This window comes from Euleptes europaea, chromosome 8, assembly GCF_029931775.1.
Source record: "Euleptes europaea isolate rEulEur1 chromosome 8, rEulEur1.hap1, whole genome shotgun sequence".
NCBI classification, from domain to species: Eukaryota; Metazoa; Chordata; class Lepidosauria; order Squamata; family Sphaerodactylidae; genus Euleptes; species Euleptes europaea.
This window is the reverse complement of record NC_079319.1, coordinates 79185422-79211242: the sequence shown is the minus strand read 5'-3', so window position 1 is coordinate 79211242 and position 25821 is coordinate 79185422. Positions and strand designations below refer to the sequence as shown.

Sequence of the window (25821 nt, the reverse complement as noted above, 5' to 3'; positions counted from 1 at the left end):
ACAGCGGTTTGGATGGCCATCTCCTGTGCACAATAGCCTTTGCGCACTCTGCTAATTTAACAAAGATTTGGACATAATGAAAGCCCTCATAATCCAACATTATGTCCTCTCTCAACCTCCTCTTCTCCAGACTAAACACTCCCAAGTCCCTCAGCCTTTCCTCGTAGGCCTTGGTCTCTAGGCCCCTGATCATCCTTGTCGCTCTCCTCTGCATTTGCTCCATTCTGTCCACATCCTTTTTGAAGTGGGGCCTCCAGAATTGCACACAATACTCCAGGTGCGGCCTGATCAATGCAGTGTACAGCGGAACGATGATATCTTGTGATTTAGATGTTATGTCTTTGTTGATGCACCCCAAGATCGGATTAGCTGTTTTGGTCGCTGCATCACACTGGCTGCTCATATTTAACTTATGGTTTACCCCTACCCCAAAATCATGTTCACACACACTGCTGCCAAGAAGTGTATCCCCCCTCCAGTATGCATGTCTCTCATCTCTGTTACCCAGATACAGAACTCGGCACTTATCCTTGTTGAATTGCATCCTGTTCACATCACTTGGAAGGTTTTTTACTCCATTTTGTGTGTGTCTGTTTCCAAATAAACCTGGGCATTCATCCTGGATTTACAGAAACCAATATTCTAGCCCTTGCTGGTCCCATTGCGTGGATTTTTAAAAATCCACCTGGGGTCCAGCTCTTGGCTGCTAGATATGATTGCTTACAACGGTACAGAATGCCGCAGCTCAGCCACTGTCAGGAAGAGGCCAAGAACACGCATATTATTCCCATTCTGCAGTCATTCCACTGGCTGGCCATCTGTTACCAGGTTCAAGATATCAGCTATTGCATATAAGCCCTTCATGTTCTTGGACACTTACATCTACAGAACCGTCTCTCCTGCTATGCTCCATCATGACAGCTTTGTGCATCTGAGCAGGGCCTTCTGTGGGTGCCACCCTGCATGTGGTCAAGATCAACATCAGCCTGTGCATGTGCATTCTCTGTTGCGGCCCGCACCCTATGGAATGGCCTGCTTGAGGTAGTTATGGAGGCTCCCATCAAGAATGTTCCCATGTTTCTGTCATTCTGCATACTATGTAAAACAGACTCGTTCAGGGGGCATTTTTATAAAGGCAATAAGGCTATATTACAACAGAAATGGTTCAGGAAGCTGCTTTTATTAAAGGACTGGGGCTGTGAACTAATACCACTCTGGATAGTATGTATTATTTGTTTGCTGTACCTGTATGTATTATCTCTCTCTCTAATTGCTTTGTTTTTCTACTTATGTAATACTATTCTGTCATACTCCAGGAAACTTGAATCCAAACCTGGTGGTGGTGGAAGGTGCCTTCAAGTCACAGCCGACTTATGGCTACCCCGTAGGGTTTTCAAGGCAAGAGACTAACAGAAGTGGTTGGCCATTGCCTGCCTCTGCATAGCAACCCTTGGCTTCCTTGGTGGTCTCCCATCCAAATACTAACCAGAGCCAATCCTGCTTAGCTTCTGGGAGCTTACAAGATCAGGATAGTCTGGGACATCCAGGTCAGGGCTGAATCCAAACTTAAGAGGCAAAAGAGTCATTTAGCTGGTTTTGCTGTCTACTCATTCATTCTATAGTACCAGCTCAAGTGAGTCAAATATTCATCCTCTGCTAGGTTTTCTCAGTAATGGGCAAAATCAATGTTGCTGTACTATTACAGGTAAAGTGCCCCCATTTATATCTCTGTCTCTAGCATATCACAACTATAAGGTCAATTACTTTGCAGGGATATATGGCTCATACAAAATGAATGTATGCAACTAATAATAATTGCATTTGTGATTATTCATGCCACTAGATGGTGCTATTGGATGACTTAGATAGTCATCTAAGTCATAGTCATCTATCAGCCTTTCCTGAGCTTACAGCATACATCACTCAACTGTTTTAAAAGTAGAATGAAGTGTCACATTCTTTGCCAAGTAATAGGCAACCACACTGATTTGCCTCACATGTCAACAGGAGGTGCAAAACCAGTCAGGTCTTCTGTACATTCCTACATTCTTGGAAGGGGGATTCTTAACTTTTTAGGTTTGCCAGGTCAAGTTTTGGCAGTGATAGCGGCTTCCAGCCTTCAAGCTCATTTGCAGACTGTGAGAGCTCATAGTTTAAGGAGATATCCCTCAATCATGTAGTGAAGTTGTGGGTCTTAACTCGTATGTGGGGTGTGCTAAGACAAAGGTTGCCAGTTTGATCTGTTCTTCGTGGCACCTTATAATTGATGTGTCTCTCCTTACTTTTAAATCAACTTTGTACAGTGCCAGGTATTCTGCGTACAGACAAGAGGAAGTTGTAAAGGCCAAGTGTTTATAGATGCTCATGACTGACAAAGAAAGAATTTCGCAAATAGTGGTTCTTCTATAGAATTCTTTAACTCTTTTTCTCAAAGAATCATAGAGTTGGAAAGGACCACTAGTGTAATCTAGTCCAGCCCCTGCACAATGCAGGAAATCCACAACTACCTCCCACTACACCCCCAGTGACCCCTACTCCATGCCCAGAAGATGGCCAAAAAACAACAACAACAACCCCACCCCAAAACCCAACCCTTCTAGGATCCCTGGGCAATCTGGCTTGGAGGAAAATTACTTTCTGACTCTGGGCTTGCGAGAAAGGGCCACAAGAGCCAAACATTGATGCATAGAGTTGGAAGGGGCCAAACAGGCCATCTAGTCCAACCCCCTGCTCAATGCAGGATCATCCTAGACCATTCCTGACAAGTGTTTGTCCAGCCTCTACTTAAAGACTGCCAGTGAGGAGGAGCTCATTATCTCCCTAGGTGGCTGATTTCACTGATGAACAACTCTTACTGTAAAAAACCTTTTCCTAATATCCAGCTGGTACCTTTCCACCCGTTATTCCCATTATTGCGAGTTCTGTCATCTGCTGCCAACAGGAACAGCTCCCTGCCCTCCTCTAAGTGTGTGTGTGTGTTAAGTGCCGTCAAGTCGCTTCCGACTCATGTAAACCCTATGAATGAAAGTCCTCCAAAATGTCCTATCTTTGACAGCCTTGCTCAGATCTTGCAAATTGAAGGCTGTGGCTTCCTTTATTGAGTCAATCCATCTCTTGTTGGGTCTGCCTCTTTTCCTGCTGCCCTCAACTTTTCCTAGCATGACTGTCTTTTCCAGTGACTCTTGTCGTCTCATGACGTGACCAAAATACGATAGCCTCAGTTTAGTCATTTTAGCTTCTAGGGTCAGTTTAGGCTTGATTTGATCTATAACCCACTGATTTGTTTTTTTGGCAGTCCACGGAATCCGTAACATTCTCCTCCAACACCACATTTCAAAGGAATCTATTTTCTTCCTATCCGCTTTCTTCACTGTCCAGCTTTCACATCCATACATAGTAATAGGGAATACCTCTAAGTGACAGCCCTTCAAATACTTAAAGAGCAATCATGTCCCCCTCAAGCTCCTCAACCAAATGTAATTGTTCTGGGAAGAGTTCTTTCATTTACCATCCTACTGCTCATGAATGTCATTGAATCATCTATGGCTGTTGTAATATCTTACTCAATTATTTGCTGATACGCATATTCAGTCTGGCTGGGATGCCACAGAAAATGCACAAGGAACCTCAGGATATCCTGGACCAGGCCTTGCCTTTCGAGAAACATGTTGAAGCTGATGATCCAAAGAGAAATGGACAAAACAACACATTGTCATCTGCAATTGCCAGTTGAAACTGCTTGGTGTATAGTTAAGCACCTATACTTCATCCTGGACAATGTGACTTCTTTCAAATAGGCCCTCGGTGGCCTGTTCTTGCCTACAGCCAGCTCCCTAAATGTAAAATGGCTACTCACTGGCAATAATAATCTAATTCAGCCACAAATCCAGAGAAAAAGCCCGGAGACGAAAACCAGATACCAATTCTGACCTATCAGCTCAGGAAAGACTATTTCAAGACTAATAACTTCAGCCATACTATTGTGATGCAAGCCAAGAAAGAGCCTTCTTGGTTGTGGCACCAAAACTGTGGAATTCCCTCCACACCCCAGGGAGATTTGTCTGTCCCTCTCTATCGTTATCTTCCACCATCTGGTGAAGACCTCTGTTCCATTTGGTGTTCCCTTACTGTGCAATCCTAAAGAGTTACTCCAGTCTAAGCCCAGTCATTTCAATGGGTTTAGACTGGAATAACTCTACATAGGATTGCACTGTTAGCGACTCTCCTTTCTGTTTATATTTTTAATTGTTGTTTTATATGTATATGCATTTTTTAAAAAATAGATGTGTTTTTAACTGTCTACTGCTTTGAGGGCCCTGAATATTTTAAATAAGTAATAAATACTGGGGCTCATTAATCTGCTGGACCTCCAGTGAGATATATGCCATCATCTACCAACTATGTCATTCTTCTGTCTGCATTGAAAAAATCTGTCAGTCTCAATTCAAGAGAATTTTTATTTTATTTATTTACTTCCTTCATTTATACCCCCCCTTTCTCCCCAGTGGGGACCTAAAGAAGCTTACTTAGTTCTCTTCTCCATTTTAGGAGAATATTTAGAAACGAACCAGATGTTTTAAAAAATCACCATATTTAGAAACATGGAAGAGTATTTCAGTCTTCTAGGATACTCTGCTGTGGATCTCATGCAACACATTTCAACATAAAATATTAGTTTTAATAATTTTAGCAAAAAACTACTTACATTTTCCTTTTTAAAAAATTTACAGTTCTTGATGGTGGAAAGTGACTTATGGCAACCCCGTAGGGTTTTCAAGGCAAGAGATGTTCAGAGGTGGTTTGCCGTTGCCTGCCTCTGCAGGGGCTGAGAGAGTTCTGAGAGAACTGCGACTGGCCACCCAGCAGGCTTCACGTGGAGGAATGGGGAATCGAACTCAGTTCTGCGGTTTAGAATCCACTGCTCTTAACCACTACATCATGCTGGCTCTCTGGCCTTACTGTTAATTTATACTGGTTCTGCCCAAGTTTGTATTCCTCTTTACTTTCCCCATCGGAGAAGACTTCTATTTTTTAAAAGATAAGCCTTTTAAAGCTTCTTTTCCTTAAGCATGCTGGCTATCTTCTGAATCCCGTTTCCGTCTTTCCTGGTTTATGGAATATCCTTTATCGGAACTTCTATTATAAGGGTTTGAACTAACATCACAGTGTCATGGAGAGATCTGACCCTCTTACTGTCCCTTTTAGCTTCCTGTTATCTGTTGCCCTCATTTCTGCAGAACTAAAACTAAACTTTCAAAACTAAATGTTACCTTGTTGGACACTCTCAAGGCAGCTTTCCACACATATGTGCTGAAGTGGATAGCACTGTAGTCCCTTTTCCTGAGAGTCCAACAATGGCCTCCTATGCAGGGGACGTTTGCGTTGGGTTTGCTGCTTTCTAGATGCAGTTTTCTCATCCTAATTCTCAAAACTCTATGCATTGAGGCTTTTCGCCCCGAAGAAATTCTGGGAGCACCTTGTGATAAATATGCATCCCCAGGGTAAAGGCGGAGCTTCTGAGTCCCTTCCCCTGAAAACACTGCTTCATAATTGGGTACAGTGTATTTTTCGAAATACGTCACCAGCCCCACAGTGGGATTTTTTAATTTGAAATTAAACCAATGGCCATTTTACAACCAAAGCAGAGAAAAGTCTGGAAACACACACACACTTGTTTCTGGCTATTTCAACGCAAGGGGCATTGGAACATAAAAACACTCGCAAGGTCATTTCCATTTCATCATTCGTCAGTAATCACCTGCAAACAGAAAAAAGGCTTACATGCCTGTAAGAGGATGCATATTGGGGGGGGGGGAGAATCCACCCCACTCTGTTCATTCCCTGAAGTCTGAAACCCCTCAGTGAAACTGACTGGGGGGGGGGTCTTTTTTAACTCAGCCGAGTAGCCGTTTAACAACCAAAGCAGAGAATCACTCCCAAATTCAAGACACAAGCCTGTTTTGTTTTGTTTGTTTGCGAGTTCCATTTTAGCAATAAAACACTAGATATATAAACAGAAATGAAGACAAGAGCAGCCAAGGGAAAGACCCAGGGCTCCTTCCCTCCCCAGCGCCCCATTCAGGTAACTCGATGGTAAATTGCCTGAATGGGGCATGTCGTGATTTCCCAGCACACATACACACCAAACAGCTTCAAACCTTACAAGGGCAAGTCCAAAGATGATCCAAGTCCAAGGGTTCAAGCCGAGGTCCAGACAGAGCAAACAATACCCAGGAAAGTCAGTAGATAGATGTGTTGCTTCCACACAGCTACGCTCTTCCCAGCTGTTATGCACCTGCCAGTCAACTCAGACCTGCTCCTGCGAACACTCATCCCCGCTGTCCATGCTGGGTCGGTACCTAACTGCCAGTTGAGCACTTTGTCTTCGATCCTGTAAAATCCTACGTTTGCCTCCTGTGCTGTTCCTGAGGCTCTGGTGATGAGGGGTGGGGGGTGAGCAGACAGGCAGCTGGCTTTCTGCAGCTGGCTCAGAGCTGGAGGGCTGAGGAGTTGCTGCGCTGGCCCCTGGCTGCGGGTTTGGGTCTGGCCCCACAGGGACTGCTTCTTCCTGTGCCACCTCCAGAGCTGGCTGTGTATAGAAGCCAGGGCTGCTGGCTGACTCTTCATCAGAGGAATCATCGGTGTCCCCTGGAACTGGCTGGGCCATGACAGGGCGCGAGGGAGTGCTCTGTGTTTCCCTCAGCTGCTCTTGTCTTCTTTTCTATTTATATATTTAGCGTTTTATCGCTAAAATGGAACTTGCAAACAAACAAAAACAGGTGGAGAGGGGTGGTTGGAAAATGGCAATTGTCATGTTGTTAGAGAAATAAACGGCCACATGGCTGCTTATTTTTCCAGTCTCAGCTGAGATGGCTTCCTGGGGCTTTAAGGAGAGGGGTTGGCTGAAGGCTGGCTGGAGGAGTGGGAGGGGAAAGAGAGAATAGGGGTGAGGGGAGAGAAACCCAAAGTAAAGCCTATGCATGGAAATGGCACCGATTTGCCTTGGTTTTCCCTTAATGCAGACATAAAGATCATGGCAAAACAGCATCCTGAAACTGTGGAGGAAGTGCGAGGTGGGAGCAAAGTGACTTCTGAAGGTCAGAAAAATCATGCATAATTCCAACGAAGCCCCGAAGCTCTCTGGCAGTAATTGTAGCACTAACTAACCATGCATAAATGGCCAATGACATATCTGGGACTCACTTAGGAGTATATTGTGGGCTTCTTTTTTTCTAAACAGCTTTATGTCTAACTCTTCTAAGGAACAGTAATTGATATGTAGATATAACCCTCCCACCCCGATGGCCTCTTATTTAGTTCCCATTGCCGCTCTTCTTCTAAAACAGCTTCTGTTTCTTCGGGGCACTTAATCAGTTCGTTCCTGGTGCCTGGGGTATCTGAATGTATTTATAATCAGTCCGTTTTGGGGAAGGTGAGACAGAGAAGCGGCTTTAATGAGTTCTTTTCTCTTGGCTGCACAGTATACTCATATTTTTTCTTGAGCGTAATATAATAATTATACAGTTATGATGGTAAAATAATGTTTAATTAATAAACAATCACATTCACTAATACAAAGGAGGAAAAGGAGCAATTAATGCCTCCCCTTTCCTCAGGTAAAAGGATCCAGTAGCTCTAGGATTCCTTAAGAGTGCTTTAATTATCAATATGTTTATGGCTGACACTGTTATTGTGTTTTAAGTGGGGGGGGGGAATCACCACAAATCATGATGGAAAAAAAGACAGAAAAAGGCAGTTTAATTAATTCTCCATTAAAACAGCATGAACAAATCATAATTCCAGACCAGATGTGTGTATGGAACCAACTATGCTCCCTATATCTATGTTCTTTTTTAGTACCAACAATTACAGTGCCTCCACCTTAGTCTTGAAACTTGGCATTAACATATAAACATCTGTGTTCTGTCTCTCTCCAGATACCCTTTTCAGTTTTTTCCTATGACTCTTTGGTCTCTTGAAGAAGAGTTGGCTTTTATATCCCATTTTTCTCTAACTGCAAAGAGTCTCAAAGTGGCTTACAATAATCCCTTCCTCTCCTCACAACAGGCACCTCGTGAGGTAGGAGGGACTGAGAGAGTTCTGAGAGAACTGTGACTGGCCCAGGGTCACCCAGCAGACTTCGTGTGGAGGAGTGGGGAATCGAACCCAGTTCTCCAGATTCGACTCCGCCACTCTTAACCACTACACCACACTGGCTCTCTGTCCTTAGTTTCTATATGCTTGTTGTCAAGTTCTCCGTTATCTCCACTCTGACAGCTTAATCCTAAACAGAGTTATACCCTTCTAAGTCCATTAAAGTCAATGAGTTTAGAAGGGAGTGACTCTGGTTATGATTGCACTCTGAAGTCCTAAACCATGTATGCCATTGATGCAAAAGCATCCCAAACCAGATGCTCCGCAGGTCTTGTCAATTTTCTCTCAGAACTCAGTTTAAAAGCTGTTCTGGGACTTTTCTTATCTTAAATACTTCCCGACTAATGAATAGCTTGTTTCCTACTGAAATATATGGCAATATAAAAAAATATGCCCTGGGATAAACCTATTGCACTGCAAAAGACATCACAATATTTAGAAACCACTGGGGAGGAAACATCTATTACCAGGACACTTTGATTTTGACTTCAGAGTCAAAGTTCTTTAATAAAATGGTTCCAAAAGAAAATCCCACAGTTATGGGGATTTATTCAAAACTTTTATACTACTTCCTCCCCTGGATAAACCCAAGATTTAGAATATTTATCTCACTTTACCTGTTCCTACTTTAACAAATATCTGCAGGTGTTAACTAGTTTAGCCTAACTAGTGAATTGTCATAGTATTTCTTCCTGATTAGTTTTCAATTTCACGCATTTACATTTTATTCAGTACATTTTACATTTTGAATGCAAACTGAGGATTCATTTCATAGCATCCTAAAAAGTTTAGCTTTAAACCAGTGTAAGCGTATACAGGAATAAACTTTTGTTAGTGTTTATGTTGCCACGAGACTCCTGCTTATTTTTACCACAATGGATATGCTTATTGACGAGAAAGTGAGCTCTGGCTTGTGAAAACTTATGCTGGAATATATTATGTTAATTTTTGGAGTGCTACTGGACTTCTGTTTAATTTTGCTAAAACAAACTAATATGGCTATTCTTCTGGGATAATCAATGAAAATGTTGCACCGGAATAAACAAAATGAAAACATCTATACATTAGAGTGACATATGAACTTCTCTTCCTACAACTCTATAAAACCCATAACTAAAATACAGCACCTAGTCAAACTAAAAGACGTTGCACTTATCAGCACAGGCCATGAATTGCTTCCAAAATAGGGTGGTCTCTAAGATACTGCATGCTTTCAAAGTGTAGATAATAAAAGGCGTTGGGTAGGAGTACAGAAAAACTGGAGTCTATTATCTGCTTTGGGGCAGCAAAGAAAGTGCTCTGCTTTCTATTTATAATACTTATCCTCTTATTTTATAATCATTGGCATCATTCACACTTCCTCTGAAGGAGAAAAAAAAGCCTCTCGAGTGAATATTTTGTTATCTGGCCTCATTTCTCTTTTAATAAGTCCAGTTCACACACAAAAAGTTAACCGTCGCTGTTCCTGGCCGGGGGCTAGTTGTTAAGACCCTTCGCAAGAAAAGTGTTCAACTGGAAGCTACAGGGTTTCAATCATTCTTTATTTTGAGATCTGCATAAATCCAAAACAGTTCAGGGTTACTCACAACCTGAATAGTGGTGAGGAATTTATTTGTATGTGGCCATAGGCCTTCACAAAACATCATCCACAAAGTAATACAATATTTTAAAAAGACATGTACAAGAAAATAAAATCTAGTAGGGTTAACATGGATACGAAACACAAAAAACAACATCATTTGTGGGATTCTGCTCTAGAGCTAACTATCTTAGCTCTTATTTTCCTTGCTGCCAGAGCAAACAGTGATGTTCTATGAGAAATATACTCATTGGAGTCAGACAGCAAGAATATGATTTTCTCCTTTTCTGAGTGGAGGTTTGTACCCACTAGTAGCCCATCCAGGAACTTAGTCCTGGGCTGGGCATAGAGTGGGCAATGGAGTAAATCCTCCTGCACACGGGTATTGCAAATGCACAAGCGTTGATCATTGGGAATTTGTTTGTACCGCCCAACTAAAACAGCCGTTGGCATGGTTTCAAAGCATAGAGCAGAAAACGCTGCTCTAAGGTTATAATTTGAAATCTTAGCTAGATACTGGGCTCTAAGGTGGTCACTTTTAAGTAATTTGAACCATGGTGCAGACTGTGCCTTCTGAATTAACGCCCTGTCAAACAGGGCATCACGCCTAAAGACCCAGTCTCTTAATTGTGTATTCGCTGCTGAAAGTCTTAGAAGGTCATCGGGGATGGAGTACTGGGTTAATAGTCGGTTTATACAACCTGATCGTGCTGGGTCCCTTGAGAGCATAATATCAAAGGACAGTTTGCTAAATGATGTGGATGTGAGGCCGATCTGGCTGCGACATCTGTCACCCCATTGATCGCCAGGGTTGATTCGGCTGATCTGGCTGGCTAGGCGGGTGTCCCCTACCTCCCTCACCGCTCCATGTGCGTCCCTCCCGAAGCTGCGCGCTCGGTGGAAGAGGACGACCATCCCAGATAGTCGGAGTGTACCGTTCTTCAGTCAAGGGTATACAATAGCTGCGCACAACCTGAATAGATGATATCTGCAGTCCTTTTTCTAGATGAGAGTCCAGTTTGTAGCTATCCGTGAATGCATGATGGATTCACACACCTCTCGATTCCTCAGTCTCATTAACAGTAAGAAAAAAGGCGCCTACTTTTCCCGGGCAAATTAGAACCTAACCTCTGACCGATCAGTGAACTAATACCAAAACGTGACTACTGAGTTTCCCTAACTACAATAACTAGCATGCCCCTTTCTTGAAGGGCAAGTACTATTTCCTAGCATATTACTAATACAAACCTGAGATGTAACTTACATATACTAGAAATCTACTAACAACTCTGCCTGGGGGCAGCACAGTGACAATGCCAGACATGACCCTTGGGAGCAATTATTAGCAGGGTGTTGTACCATTTTTTTCTCTTTACTTCAAATTGCTTTTTTTCTTCCTAACTGCCCAAATAAAACAAACCCGAAGGAATGAAGTGACTCTCGCTAAACCACTGCTACAAAAGAAAGCATGGAAACTCACCACAGCTTGTGTGCAAGCAGTTTGATAAGCGTGGAGGGATGTTCTCTGGGGCAGATAATGGAAGGGGCTCAATGGAGATAAGTTCATTTGGGCCACTTCTCTGAGGATAACAACCTTCCCTGAATTCCCTTCAGCTTCTGAGTTGTTTATATGTTCAAGGGGTAAAGCTCCATTTAGAGCAGCTATGGTATATTGCCTATCTTTGAGAATTTAAACTCTTGCACAGAACAGCAGTATAATGCCCACGGGAGAACAGGGGACTTTTTTCAATCTTGCATTTCCTCATAAAGGAGTGTTCAAACTGGGTTACAATAAAGATTTTAAATACAAGTGTTAAAACCAGGTGTAAAAGTGTAGTTCACATTTAAAGCCCAAGGGCACCTTTAAATAATGTCACAGATCTTCTGGAACAAATATTTTCATATTTCTCCTGAAGGCCTCTAATAAAGAAGATAAAGAAGTAGGGTTGCCAGCTCCAGCTTGAGAACTACTTGGAGATTTGGGGGGGTGGAGCCTGAGGAGGGCGGGGTTTGGGGAGGGGAGGGACTTCAATGGGATATAACGCCATAAAATCCACCTTCCGAAGCTGCCATTTTCTCCAGGTGAACTGATCTCTGGCCTGGAGATCAGTTGTAATCCCAGGAGATCTCCAGCCACCACCTTGAGGTTGGCAACCCTATAAAGAATAACTCTCTGCCAGAAAGTGTTTCTGCAGCAAATCTTTCCCAATGGACAGTCTCATAACCCTGACTGGTTTGTTTATAAAACCTGATCGTGCTAGGTCCCTTGAGAGCACAATATCAAAGGACAGTTTGCTAAATGATGTGGATTTGACTGCGACATCTGTGGACATGTTCATGGAGGAGAGGGGTAGTCATGGCTACTAGTCAAAATACTAGTCATGATGCATACCTATTTTCTCCAGGATCAGAGGAGCATGCCTATTATATTAGGTGCTTTGGAACCCAGGCAGGACAATGCTGCTGCAGTCGTCTTGTTTGTGGGCTTCCTAGAGGCCCCTGGTTGGCCACTGGGTGAACAGACTGCTGGACTTGATGGACCTCTGTCTGATCCAGCATGGCCGTTCTCGTGTTCTTATGTATCATTTAAGTGCAGAGTATTTTGAATTGCTACATCTTAATGAGTGGGTTGTACCTAGATGATGCAATCTGTATAGGTTTACCACTAATTATACCAACACATGCCAAGTATTGGGGTGGGGAGGTGAAAGGAAATTGGGAAGGAGAGGTGCAATATGGCAGGAGAGGATGCTTGTGGAGCAACAGAAGGCTTAATAGGGGATTAGAACACTTGATTGTACTGTAATTTTGGAAATATAAATAAAGAAGCAGGTGCCTCTAGGAATCCACTAACAAGACGAGTGCAGCAACACCATCCTGCCTGTGCTCCACCGCACCCAAAATAATAGGCATGCTCCTCTGATACTAGAGAGAAAAGGTATGCAGCATGACTAGTATCCATTCTAACTAACAGCCATGAATACCCCTCTCCTCCATGAATATGTCCACTCCCCTCTTAAAGCCCTCCAAGCTGGCAGCCATCACCACATCCTGGGGCAGGGAGTTCCACAATTTAACTATGCGTTGTGTGAAGAAATACTTCCTTTTATCTGTTTTGAATCTCTCACCCTCCAGCTTTAGCAGATGACCCCGTGTTCTAGTATTATGGGAGAGGGAGAAAAAAAAACCCCAACTCTTCTTCTTTTCCTAATTTTATTGTTGCTACCTGCCTTGAGCCCCAGTTCTCCGGGCGAAAGGCGGGCTTCGACACCTTTTAAACAAGCAAGTGAAATAAGTGTGACTTCCTAATTATTCGTGAAAGCATCGCCCGTGGCCTGACAGAAACTGCCCATATTCCTACCTTGGGGGTGTGCGAGAGATTCCTTACTGTCCCCAGGGGTTTTTAACCAGGAGACATTTGCAAAGCAACTTTGGTCGGGGTTCTCAGTGACAAAGAATGCAGTTTTAGAACAGACTGGCGGCACAGCAGTGAAAAGCATGGGGCGGGGTGGGGTGGGGGGCTCTCCTGAAGAGCTAATGCGCAAAGCCGACCCCCAAGAAAACAGAAAGGGGGAAAAGAGAGTCAATGGAGGCAGGGAGGGCAGAGGCGGATCTACTGTGAAAATAATGAAGCTTAAGCTTCAGGGCCCCTAATCCCGGAGGGGCCCCCCGAAGCAACTTTTTTTTAATGAGTGAATTTCTCAACAAAATCGATGGAGTTTTTTAAGTGATAGAATCATAAGCCAATGGGTTGAAGTACTTAATATTGACTTTAGAATATGCTCTAATACCCGTTTCATATGGCCTCGAAGTGTCCCCGTAATTGGTTTAATTTCAAATTTTTCTCGGGGGCTTGCAGGGCCCAAACCCCCAGCTGTAAGGGCTCGCTGAGCTCGCCAGAATCCATCCACAGCCTACATTTGGGCAGCTGGATTGTCAGATCCTTTGTTGGCGCAGGGCTTAATAGTTCGGTCGTTTTATTTCATCACTGTACGGCCCATTTTCAAGGACTCCAGCCCACCGCCCTGTCCTCCACCATTTCGGCCTCAAGTTCCTTGCAAGGGCAGCAAGGCCCTTTGGGACTTGGTGGAGGTTGCCCTCTTGTTGCTGGTTGCAAAGGGGGCCCCATAACAGTTCAAGCTTTGATAAATCAGAATGATAATGTACAATTTTGCGGGGAATGGGAGGCTTGGAGAACTTACTGTGAAAATCATTTTTTAACGGGACCATTTAAAGGATACTCTTTGATCTATACTTTGTATTAATTTTTATATTGGGTATTGAATTAATAATGTTGGATAGGATAAGAACAGGTTAATTAAAATAATATCGGGATTAGCACTGTGAGCAAAAGTCTGTACAATCCATTTTTAGATGGAAGAGGGAGAGGGGGAAGTCATTGTATTGTTAAATTAGAGATATCACTTGTTTGTGTGTTTTTTATTATTACTCTTATATTCTTGTTGTTGATATATTAAATGGTGGTCTGCCTGCCTATACATATTATCTGACAACTCCTCGTCTCTGTAGAGCTTTTTGCTTGGCTAGATTGAATGCTAACCCTTCTTTGATAATGCAGGGCAGAATTATGAATATCCCATACTCAGACAGGATCTGCCCTTGCTCTTCTGGCTCTATTGACTCATGAGCCCATGCCCTTTTGGAAGGCCGCTTTGACGAGGAACTTCGATCGCACTATATTTCCCCCCTTTTAACATACAAATCCAATGCCTCTGTGACTGACATAATGCCTTTTTTTACTAAGCGACAGGGACCCCAAGGCTACATTGTCAGTGGCAAGATTTGTTCCAGTCCTTATATCCCTCCAACACTAGATATATGCTGCTCAACATCAATGGATCAAGGAGCTTTTTATATACATATATATATATATATATATATATATATATATATATATATATATATATATAAAATAAATTTTAAAATATATATTTTATATATATATTATTGCTTTTTTATAATTAAACAAAAACAAAACAAAAATAAAATCATAATACAATACCAAAAAAACAACAACATAAAAATACAAAATCACCCAAAGGGCACTATTACATCTATAACAAACGCTTCCCATGCTATCCTTTATAAAATATATAGTGCCCAAATCTCCACCACCCACCATAATCAAGGAGCTTCTAAGGGATAAAAGGAAAGGATATATTAAATGAAGAAAATAAAAAAAAATATTTAAAATAGAAAATAAAAAATATATATTTAAAATAGAAAATAAAAAAAATATTTAAAATAGAAAATAAAAAAATATTTAAAATAGAAAATAAAAAATATTTAAAGTAGAAAATAAAAAAATATTTTTAAAATATTTAATAATAATAATAATAATAATAATAATAATAATAATAATAATAATAATAATAATAATAATAATAATAATAATAAAAGCTTCAGGGCCCCCAAAATGCAGGTCCGTCACTGCGGGAGGGTGCCTGCGGGCTTTGCACTGCAGCAGAAACAAAAGGGCGGGGCGTGTTTCCCTGCGGGGCGTGGCCAGACGGTGGCCCCGCCCCTCCGCCCTTGGCTCGCCCTTCACCCGGCCCGCTTCCCTCCCTCCCTCCCTCCCCCCCTCCCCTCCGGCGGCTCGCGCTGCAGCGGCTCCGGCGAGCCTGAGCCGCGCTGCGGTGCAGAGCCGCGGCTCGTTTCTCCTGCCCCTCCCCTTTCTTGCAAGCTGAGGTGGGGGGGGGGAGGAGCCGGAGGCAGGCTGGGCCCCCCCCCCCTCCACTCACCCACCGGCGCCGTTGCTAAAAGCAGCCCCTGCCTAATAAAGCGCTCCGGCCCGCTCCTCCCCGCCCTATCAGTGCGCTCGCTGCCAAGCGCGCCGCCTCGGGTGGCTCCTGCTGCAGACAGACACACAGACAGACAGACAGCCCCAAAAGGAGCAGCAGCAGCCGCCGCCGCCGCCCTCGCCGAGATGCCCCGGGTAGACGCGGATCTCAAACTGGACTTTAAAGACGTCTTGCTTCGACCTAAGCGAAGCAGCCTCAAAAGCAGAGCAGAGGTGGGGCCCGTTTGCCAGCGAGCAGGCTTTCCCTTCTTCTTCAGGCACCCCGGGTCGCCGCGGCCGTCTGTCTGCGGGAGTAGAAAAGGGGCAAGGGTCCGGGAGCACCTTCGAGGCGAACAAGGATATTTCCTGGCAGGGTAGGAGCTTTCGTGAGCCTCAGCTCACTGCTTCAGATGCAGCTAGAATTTAGAACAAGAATCTGTAGAATATGTAGAATGTAGAAAATTCTAGCTGTATCTGAAGAAGTGAGCTGTGGCTCACGAAAGCTCACACCCTGCCAGGAAATATTTTTACAGAGGGTAGTTGTGTTCGTCTGTCTGCAGTAGTAGAAAAGGGCAAGAGTCCAGTTGCACCTGAAAGACTAACAAGAATATTTCCTAGCAGGGTGTGAGCTTTCGTGAGCCACAGCTCACCTCTTCAGATACAGCTAGAATGTGAATCCATCTGTCTTTAATTCCCAGTGGGTAGCCGTGTTATTCTGTCGGCAGTAGTAGAAAAGGGCAAGAGTCCAGTAGCACCTTCAAGACTAACAAGAATATTTTCTGGCAGGGTAGGAGCTTTCGTGAGCCACAGCTCACTACTAAATAGGGAAGCAGAAAAGGGCAAGAGTCCGGTAGCACCTTCAAGACGAACAAAAATATTTCCTGGTAGGGTGTGAGCTTTCGGGAGCTACAGCTCACTTCTTCAGATGCAGCTAGAATGTGAATCCATCTGTCTTTAATTCAGTGGGTCGCCGTGTTCGTCTGTCTGCAGTAGTAGAAAAGGGCAGGAGTCCAGTAGCACCTTAAAGACGAACAAGAATATTTCCTGGCAGCTCATACCTTGCCAGAAAATATTTTTGTTAGTCTTTAAGGTGCTACTGGACTCTTGTCCTTTTCTACTTCTTCTTCTACTTTCTACTTCTTCTACTTCTACTTCAGATCTAACTGCGCCAATTGCCTCTTTTTTACTTGTTTAGTTTATTCTGGCCTCCTTGTCTTTTCTTCCTTAACCTCAAATGTTTACCAAAAAACAAAACCCAGATCTTTCCATTTATGATCTCCTAATATTTCCATTTATTAGCTTCCCTTTGGCCCCGAGACAGTCGACTCTGCCCCGGCAGGCGTGTCTCCCGGGACGCGGCTCGTCTTCTTGCGAGCAGTCCGGGAGGGGCGGTGCAAGACGGCCCGGGGGGGCCGCAGCATCGCTTGGGTTTTGCGTGCAGGGGCGCGGATCAGTGCCAGGCTGCAGGGGGTCACGCGTGGGCCATCCGCGAAGGGAGTTTGAAAATGTTTGCAAATGTTATAAAAAATACTGTTCGCACTTTCTGTGTATTCCCACCGATGTATTAAGAGTTTGAAAACGTTATAAAAAAATACCGTTCACACTTTCTATGTATTCCCACCAATGTATTAAGGGTTTGAAAACGTTATAAAAAAATACTGTTCGCACTTTGTTTGGCCCCTTGAGCTGTGAAGACGTCTTCCAAACATCTGCAGTCTGGTTGGTTGTGGTCAAAGATTGCAGAATGGTTGTCACAACTATTGCTCTATGGTTGTGGGCAATATGGAGACGTTGGGGGTTACCGCACTTTGTATTCCCAGCGATGTATTAAGAGTTTGAAAATGTTATAAAAACATCACTTTAAAAGGGTTTTTGGATACCACGGCTAATAAATGGTTGGAAGACGTCTTCACAGCTAAAGGGGCCAAACAAAGTGCGAACAGTAGTTTTTATAACATTTTCAAACTCTTAATACATCGCTGGGAATACAAGTGCTTTAACCCCCATATATTCCCTGATTGGCTGGCAGCCATTATTACTATTGAATTGTTTTCAAGTAAGCACCACAGGATTCTTTCTCTGTAACTAGAAAGCTTTCTAGAATGTAGGTTTATAATTCCCATTAACCCAACAGGCTTACTTTAATTTATGACTTGCTTGTCACCTTAGGAACAACACTCAAAGTTTAAGGAGCACTCTAGAAGCATGGGGCCTTTTCCATAGTGCATGCTGTCAGGGCTAAACCAATTATCATTGATTTATTGTAAAGCTTGCTTTAGATTAAAACTTGATCCAAAACACCATTGTTTTCATTAGAATTTTGTTAGAATTTGGGCCTCAAACATTATATGTTTAAAGCATATTCATAAAACATGTACACCTAAAATGCAACATGTGCCATATTTTCAATGTACATGTATAAGCCAGGGAAGCCAGGAGTATCTGCAGCTCTCACTAATGATGGCAAATACTTGAATGGATGAAGTGGCTATTACATGCAAGTAGAACTGCAGTCCTATGTACATGTACTTGGGAATCTGTGCCATTGAACTTTATGAGACTTAACTTTTGAGTAAATCATCGGGCTGCATATTTGTTTAAGGTTGGCTTTAAATCCTGCCTTTTCTGCCCTGTCTTGTTTGGTTCTGGAATAAAGCTGCATCTTTTATAATGAGGGGCAGCCAGTTCTCTAGCTGGACGTGCATTCCCTGTGGTTTAGTAGAGTTGCTCTCTCAAGCATGATATTAGCAAATTGAGAGAAGTGTAGAAATTTGGCTAGAGAGGTCAAATAAATGAAACAGGACAATTTAACATAGACCAATTAAGTCCCTTACCTTCAGTGAGTGTGATTCTTATATAAGGGGACAACTAATGCCAGCTATTGGTGATTTGTCTGTGTAAAAAGTCTTGTAAAAATTTGGCCATGGCAAGCATTTAATGAAAAAGAAACCTGATAATTTTCGGCGATCATATTGATAAATGCAGATGACTTTTGACTATTCCTAGTAGACAGTAGAAGTAGAATGTTTGTTGAAATATAAAATGGGAGTAAAAGTAAACAAGGCCTCCCTTAATTTTATGAGACACCATTTATTTTAAGGGGATTCTAATTTAAAAAAATGATTCTTATTGTAAAACATGAGTGCTGTATAGAAAATAAGCAGGGAATTTACTATTTCTGGTCAGTAGCTTTCAATAGAATGGACAGCTTAGTGACACAGTTCTCTCTCTCCATACTTTCTGAAGTTTGTCTCTAACATTTGGCCACCTTTCAGTAGAGCTGTGTGTACTGACAACAAATTAGGGCCTTGTTCTTGGCAACTAGTAGTTTTCCATTTCACCCAAACAGCAAACTGTGCTTTCCCTGTAAACTGGGATTTGCAACCATGATTTGCCAAGCAAATACAAACCATACTTCGCTGGTTATGCTCCCCTTTGTTACTTCTATTTTCTTTCAGTTCCTCAGTTGGAAGGATGAGGCTAGATTTATGGAGTGAAAAATCAGGCAGTCACAGGAGACGTTGGGCTCCAGTCCTCCTTATAGGGAAGACTGTCCAGAATTAGACTTCCATTTGTCAGTTGTTTGTCCAAGAATTGTTCAGTATTTCATTGTTTTCATTACCATTTACATTTTCCTAGCCTTGTAGCTTTATATGCAATGAAGTTTGTTTTTGTAGTTGAATAGAGTATAATAGTTTGGTGGTTCAGAGTACTGGTTGAAATATGCACCCTCCTTTTTTTTGACAGGTAGATCTTATGCGAACCTTCACGTTCCGTAACTCCAAGCAGACTTACACAGGGATTCCTGTTATAGTGGCAAACATGGATTCTGTGGGCACTTTTGAAATGGCACGGGTTATGACCAAGGTGAGTGCTTTTTCATTCTCGTCTGCATGAAAAATATCATCTGTGGGATTTAAAAAGGAGGCCACTTACTCTGAGCACCCCAATCCTGAAACCCCAGTGCCAGCGCATTGTTGACACTGGGTTGGGAGTGGCTCTCCACAGAGGGAAAATACATGGTGGAAGTGCCTCTAACAGAGGGTGGAGAGCATAGCAATTGCCTCAGAGTCCATAGCAACTCCACTGCAAACCACCAATCACAGAGCAGGGTGCTGCCATGACAGGCAACTAATGCAAGAGCTGGGCAACCCCACAGCAGGGCAGCTGGAAGCCCACTTGTCACTGCAGCCATTGATGGTGGCCTTGAAGGCTTGGCAGGTAGTTGGCACTGTACTGCGAATGGAGTCCATCCTGGCCTTTCCTCCGGTCTGACGGCTGTCTGCAGAGTGTACAAAGAGACACAAGCACAGTAATTCATAATGTCCTGCAGCAACAACAAAGAGCAAGTGGGCTGCCAAAGTCTGTACAAGGTGCTGCTACAGGGCCTGTAGCTGCCTCCTCAACCTTGGGGGTTCCCACAGGGTAGGCTGCCCCTTCTGGTGGACATAGTGTAACCCCTGAGCCAGCGCTTAGCCAGCCCTTGCAGGGGGTTGCACTGGAGTTGTGTCTGTACTCTCTGCGAGAGTCCCCCATGGGACTCTCATCCTGTAAGAAAACAGGCATCGGAGGTATTTGGCCAGCAATAGCACAGAACAGAGCGGTGGGGCTGGGAGTTGCCCTTGACCGTACTTTTCTTCCGGGTCACAGGCTTACAGCGGCATGGTGTTGAGCTGAGAGCCCTGTGATGTACTGCCAGCGTATCTGCCAGGCCCCTTTCTGCACTGTACACACTTAGAGCTAGCAGGGTGATTGAGACAGTACATAGTATAATAATATTGGTTTGCTTGTTTATTTTTAGCATGCAATGTTTACTGCCATACACAAGCATTACTCTCTGGAAGAGTGGAAGCTGTTTGCAAGCAGTCACCCAGAATGCCTTGAGGTACATTTTCATAATAGTTCATTATTGAGTGCCGCAGGTGCTTTATCAGTGCATTCCTTTGGAATTTAGGGGAACAGTACTGGTTGCAACAACATATTTCCTATCGGGTTGCTCAGTTTGCACTTGCAGCAAAGAAAATCAGGCTTAAAGAGGTTTTACAGAGAGCAAATATTTAGAGCCTGCATGGATTAATGTTTTAGTCCGTTTTACTGATATTGACGTTTCAATGTTTTATATTTTATTTCTTAAATGTGAAAGTTATCTGTGCTTTATCGTTTTATTGTTTTGTATTGAATATTGTGACGGCCTATGGCTATACAATAAAACTTTTATTCAAGTACTGGTTGCAACTTGAGGGGAAAGCTTTCTGGTCATAAAATAATGTTGTGCTTGGTAAATGGTATATGGATACTGAGTCACATTCTATGAACTGCCTTGGGCTCACTGGGCAGGTGAAGTCAGTTTATAAATCTTTTAATAACATGCTGTTGTTTTTTAAGCATAGACTTTTAACTAGCAAATGTGACGAAAGAGCAGGAAGGGGGAAAGTGTGTTAATGAAGCTTCTGATAATAAAGTGAGTTTGACTGTCTCTCTTGGAACATGAGCATTCCAAGGGAGAAGAGCTGGGAGATTTTGAACAGAATGTCGCCAGTGAAATTGATAGTGGTGGTTGCATTTCAGGAACTTTGGGAATTGGTATGTTATAGTTAGGGTTGCAAGCTCCAGGTTGGGAAATACCTGGAGCTTTTGGAGGTGGAGCCTGAGGAGGGAGAGTTTTGGGGAGGGACTTCAGTGGGGTATAATGCCATAGACTCCACCTTCCGAAGCAGCCTTTTTCTCCAGGTGAACTGATCTCTTTCTCCTGGAGGACAATTGTAATAGTGGGGGCAACCATAGTTATAGTAGATCAATATGTGATTGTTAAATCAAAACAAGTTTGGCAAACAAGCATTTGATTAGGATTTGTAATAACCCTATATATCTTTGTCACAGCAAAGGAACAGAGGAAAGCAAAAAATATTTCTGAGTATCAGAATCGGAAACAGAAAATGAAGGGTAGTATTTTTTTGATGACAGGTGTAACTTTTTGTTTTGAGTTTTCAAAAAGATCCATAGTACAGCCCAGAATGCCTCCAGGCATATTCTTTGTAGCTAATCTAGGGTTGGCTATTCCCTGGTGTCTTGCAAAAAAAATATCAACTTTTTTCATACCACTTTCCAAACAGCGTTGCCAAGCAGTAGCTGGAACCTCTAACCTCTTTCATCATCAATTATGTGTAATGCCCAAACCCATTCTAGTTCTTGACACAGGGAATCACACCTGCAAGATTTATGACATTATTTGTACCAAGCCTTTCTCTGCTCCAGCTCTTCCTCTCTGTCCTTCCCCTGGTCTGTGATTTTTCTTATAAATGTCTCCAAAACAATTTTCTCTCCATAGCATCTGAATGAGCGGGCTCTGAATCATGAAAGCTCGCGTGGGAATAAATGTTATTAGCCTTTAAGGTGCCACCAGTTTTATAGCCTGACAACCTTATCTCCATGTGGGGTGGATGTTCAACCCCTTTCAGCATTGATTTCTTCTACCAGGAAACAATGAGCTGATTCTTCACGTGGATAGAGTCACAGAAAGGGTCATGAGCTTTATTTTAAGATCAGGAATCAGCACTTAAGTAAGCAAGTACTGATCTGTTGGAAGAATGCAGAAACGTATAAATGGTTCTAAACAATAGTTTTAATAATCTTATCTATTTATACATTTTTGTCCCACCCCTTCCCAAGGAGCTCAGCCATATAGGACTATATCAGTTTTATCCCCATAACAACTTATGAAGGAGTTCAGGCAGAGAGAGAGAGAGACAGAATGACTGGCCCAAATATCATGACATAATAGGGATTTGAACCAGGGTCTCTCAGGTACTAGACCGACACTCCAACCACTACATCACACTTTTGAACATCAGTTGACAAACTTGCCCTCAGCCCAAGTCCGTGTAAGTAGTGGGGCCCTTGTGAAAGTCTTCTCCTCAGCACTGGGCCCTATTTCTCTTTGTCCTGGCTTTGATTTCTCCTTCCATGCAGCTAGAGCTTTCATCTTCACATCAAGGGAGTGTCCAGGAGGACCATGGCTGGTATGTTTCTCAGGATATTTATTTCAGACATTTTTCTCATTAGTGTTTCCCTCTCAACTTCCACAGTGATGCTGCCAGAGGGAAGAAGTTTGTAGTTCTCAGATGGAGAGAGAAGGGAGCCTTTTCCCTCACTCACTTGATGCTATTTCACGGCTGTAGTTGGAGGGGGACATAAAACTAGACCTGGAACTCTGGTCTTGCCCACTAGTCCATGCTTGTAGAGAAGAGCAAGAGAACACAAGGTCTGCCTCTTCTTTAACCTTCCAGCCTACTCATGGAACATGGCGTGTTAGAGAGTTGCTAGACATGTTGGGCAACCCTCTCAAAAACAGTTGGCCCCAAATTAGTCTAATACAGAGCAGGCTTTTGTTCTCATTCATTTGTCCAGGATAATGCAAAGGAGCTCGTATAGAAGCCCTTGATTTACATATGTATACAGCACTGGTGACCAGACTCACTTTCCAGTTCTCTTACCTAGGGCTCTCTCACAGTTGGCCTCTCCTTCTGTGGTTCTTTCATTTCCATGGTGACCAGGCCTGTGCAGCAGGCTCCCATTTCAGTTTTTTACTTGGCCATTTCTCCCAGAGAGCTTGGTAAAAAACACATAAATGCAATAATGAAGTAATGCTAGAAAGTCTGAACACAAAGGTCAGCAAAGAAGACACACCAGCAAAGCTGAGTTGCAACAAAGGCCTTTGATTTCAAGAGCTGATGTGAACAGTTTAAATGCTAAGCTCCTATTGATTCGAATGGGACTGAAGGCCAGCATGTCTGCAGCCTGACTTGTGGGTTGTTCATGTAGGCGGGAGCAACCAAACAAGACTCCACATTGGCCACTAACCTATAACACTCCCAACAGATAGCCTTGTCAGAATTTTATGTTTAATAAGGGGTTTAGAGTAAGGGCCATGTTGGTCTGCAGTAGAACAGCTAGATTTGAGTCCAGGAGCCCCTTAGAGACCAACAAGAGTTTCGGGGTATAAGCTTTCAAGAGTCAAAGCTCCCTTCGTCAGATATCTGGCAAAAGGAGCTTTGACTCTCGAGAGCTTATACCTTGAAAATCTTGTCTGTCTCCAAGGTGCTACGGTTGTGCCTAGAAAAACGCTATCCAGATAGGTCAGATCAGAGATAGCGCACTGGAGATCAGAAGTTAGTTTTCACAGCTTGTTCTATTTAATGGTACCAAGCTTAAACATACAAGCCGGGATTCAAATCTCTCCAGCCCAAACACAGAGTCAGACAGCAAAAATAAAAAAAAATCATTCTGTTCTACAAACAGCAAGCTTTATACATTTTCTGGCAATAAAAGATACTTTTCAGAATCACCCCATAAGCATCACTTCTTGGCTACTGAAGTAAACAAGCATTTCTACATTAAACCAGTTCTTTAGCTGAAACATGAATGTCCCCTCTGCCTAGATAACGGGCTAACAGAGCAGAGAAAACCGCTGTGTTCTTATGCAGACTTCAATTGAAAACAAGAGAAAGACAGAGAGGAAGGGGGGGTTGATTCTTGACACTCGTTTATCTACACGAGTGTTCTGTCTAAAAGGAGGATTTCTGCACCTGCTTAGGTACACAGGGGCAGTTCATAGTGCCACAGGTAGAAGACCTTTATTGTGGGCACTTCACTACTGGACTTGAATCTAGCTGTCGCAGATGAGTACTTTTCACAGATATAAATAGATATAACATTTTAGAAACGGCAAAAATAAGCGTAAAAATTAAAAGGCAAAACAGGCTTTAAGAATTACTTCAGAGATCAGTAATTTGTAGACACACTGACATTACAGACAAAATTACTCGGTTCTAAGCCTAGTGGTTTAATTGAACCTAGACTACAATCACTCTTCGTAAGATTACACTATAAAAGATGTACAAATTAAAAGCCTGAATTATACGTTCTGTGTCTTGTAGATTTCTTGTTTCGAAAAGATATAGAAGGGCATGAAACCAAATAAAAATAATATTAAAATTGTCAGTAATATCTAGTACGTCCATAAAAATGGTTCTGTGGAGATAATTGACATGACAGCAAATGGATAGATAATAGCTTTGTTTTCTACAGATAGAATACAAAAACAGCTTGTAGACGCTGAAATGCTTAAAAGAGCAAACAGAAAATAATGTATAATATCCAAAACAATGTTTTTAGGAAGCAGCAAAAGAACCTCTTATCAAGAAAGATTTTGTGGGTATGACACTGAAACCACAAGGAATTTCTTATTTACAAGTGTCACTGAAACAATGAGGTTTTTTTTAAAATGATTGAAATACCTTATATGGCAAAGCAATAATCACTTTTGGAGAGTGTTATATAGACCTATTAGTTCTGACTGCTCCAAAGTAAATAATGATTCATATGTTGTCTGACACAGTATAAAGATAAAGGTCCCCTGTGCAAGCACCGGGTCATTCCTGACCCATGGGGTGACGTCACATCCTGATGTTTTCTAGGCAGACTTTGTTTGCGGGGTGGATGGCCAGTGCCTTCCCCAGTTATCTTCCCTTTACCCCCAGCAAGCTGGGTACTCATTTTACCGACCTCGGAAGGATGGAAGGCTGAGTCACCCTTGAGCCAGCTACCTGAAACCGACTTCCGTCGGGATCGAACTTAGGTCGTGACACAGTATAGCCGGGAATAATTTAAAACCCGTAGTTCCAAGACCCTGCCTGCGCTCAATTTTCATGTTCTGGTTTCTCTGCTACTGTATAGTTTTGGAAAAAAGAAATGCTCTCTCCCTTTGTCTTTTTTTAATTCCACAGTTTGTTGTTTGTATTAGATAGCCTGAATATATTTCTTCTGCAAGTAACATCTTTGATATCAGCACTACTGATCATTCTTTTTTTCCAGCATGTAGCTGTAAGCTCTGGCAGTGGTGCGGCTGATTTTGAGAAACTGACCGAGGTCATGGAGGCTGTTCCACTTATCAAGTACATTTGTTTGGATGTGGCCAATGGTTATTCAGAACATTTTGTGGAGTTTGTGAAATCTGTCCATACCAGATTCCCAAACCACACTATCATGGTAGGTATGATGAGGGAATTTAGGGGATGGGTGGGCTTGCAATTTGGTGATAGATCTGGTTAATTCCATTGATTGTGCTCCGTTATTTCTCCATCACTAATTTCTTTATTTATTGTTACAGAAACACCCCTTAGTTGCTGTCATTCCCATATATAACAGATGGGGAGCCTATAAGGAGTGAAGGGCCATGATCCAGCAAGTTGACTCAGGAGTTAATGGCTGCATTACTCTTCAGCAGCCG

General features: G+C 42.8%; 1 protein-coding gene across 1 annotated transcript in view; it reads left to right on the top strand.

The window, feature by feature from the left end:
- Positions 1-15680: 15680 nt before the first annotated feature.
- The window catches only part of GMPR (guanosine monophosphate reductase), a 29976-nt gene continuing 19835 nt past the window's right edge, over positions 15681-25821 (top strand). The window contains exons 1-4 of the mRNA XM_056854325.1: positions 15681-15767; positions 19281-19400; positions 20335-20418; positions 25407-25580. Coding sequence (XP_056710303.1) covers positions 15681-15767; positions 19281-19400; positions 20335-20418; positions 25407-25580 — 465 coding nt within the window. The remainder of the gene's footprint in view (positions 15768-19280; positions 19401-20334; positions 20419-25406; positions 25581-25821) is intronic.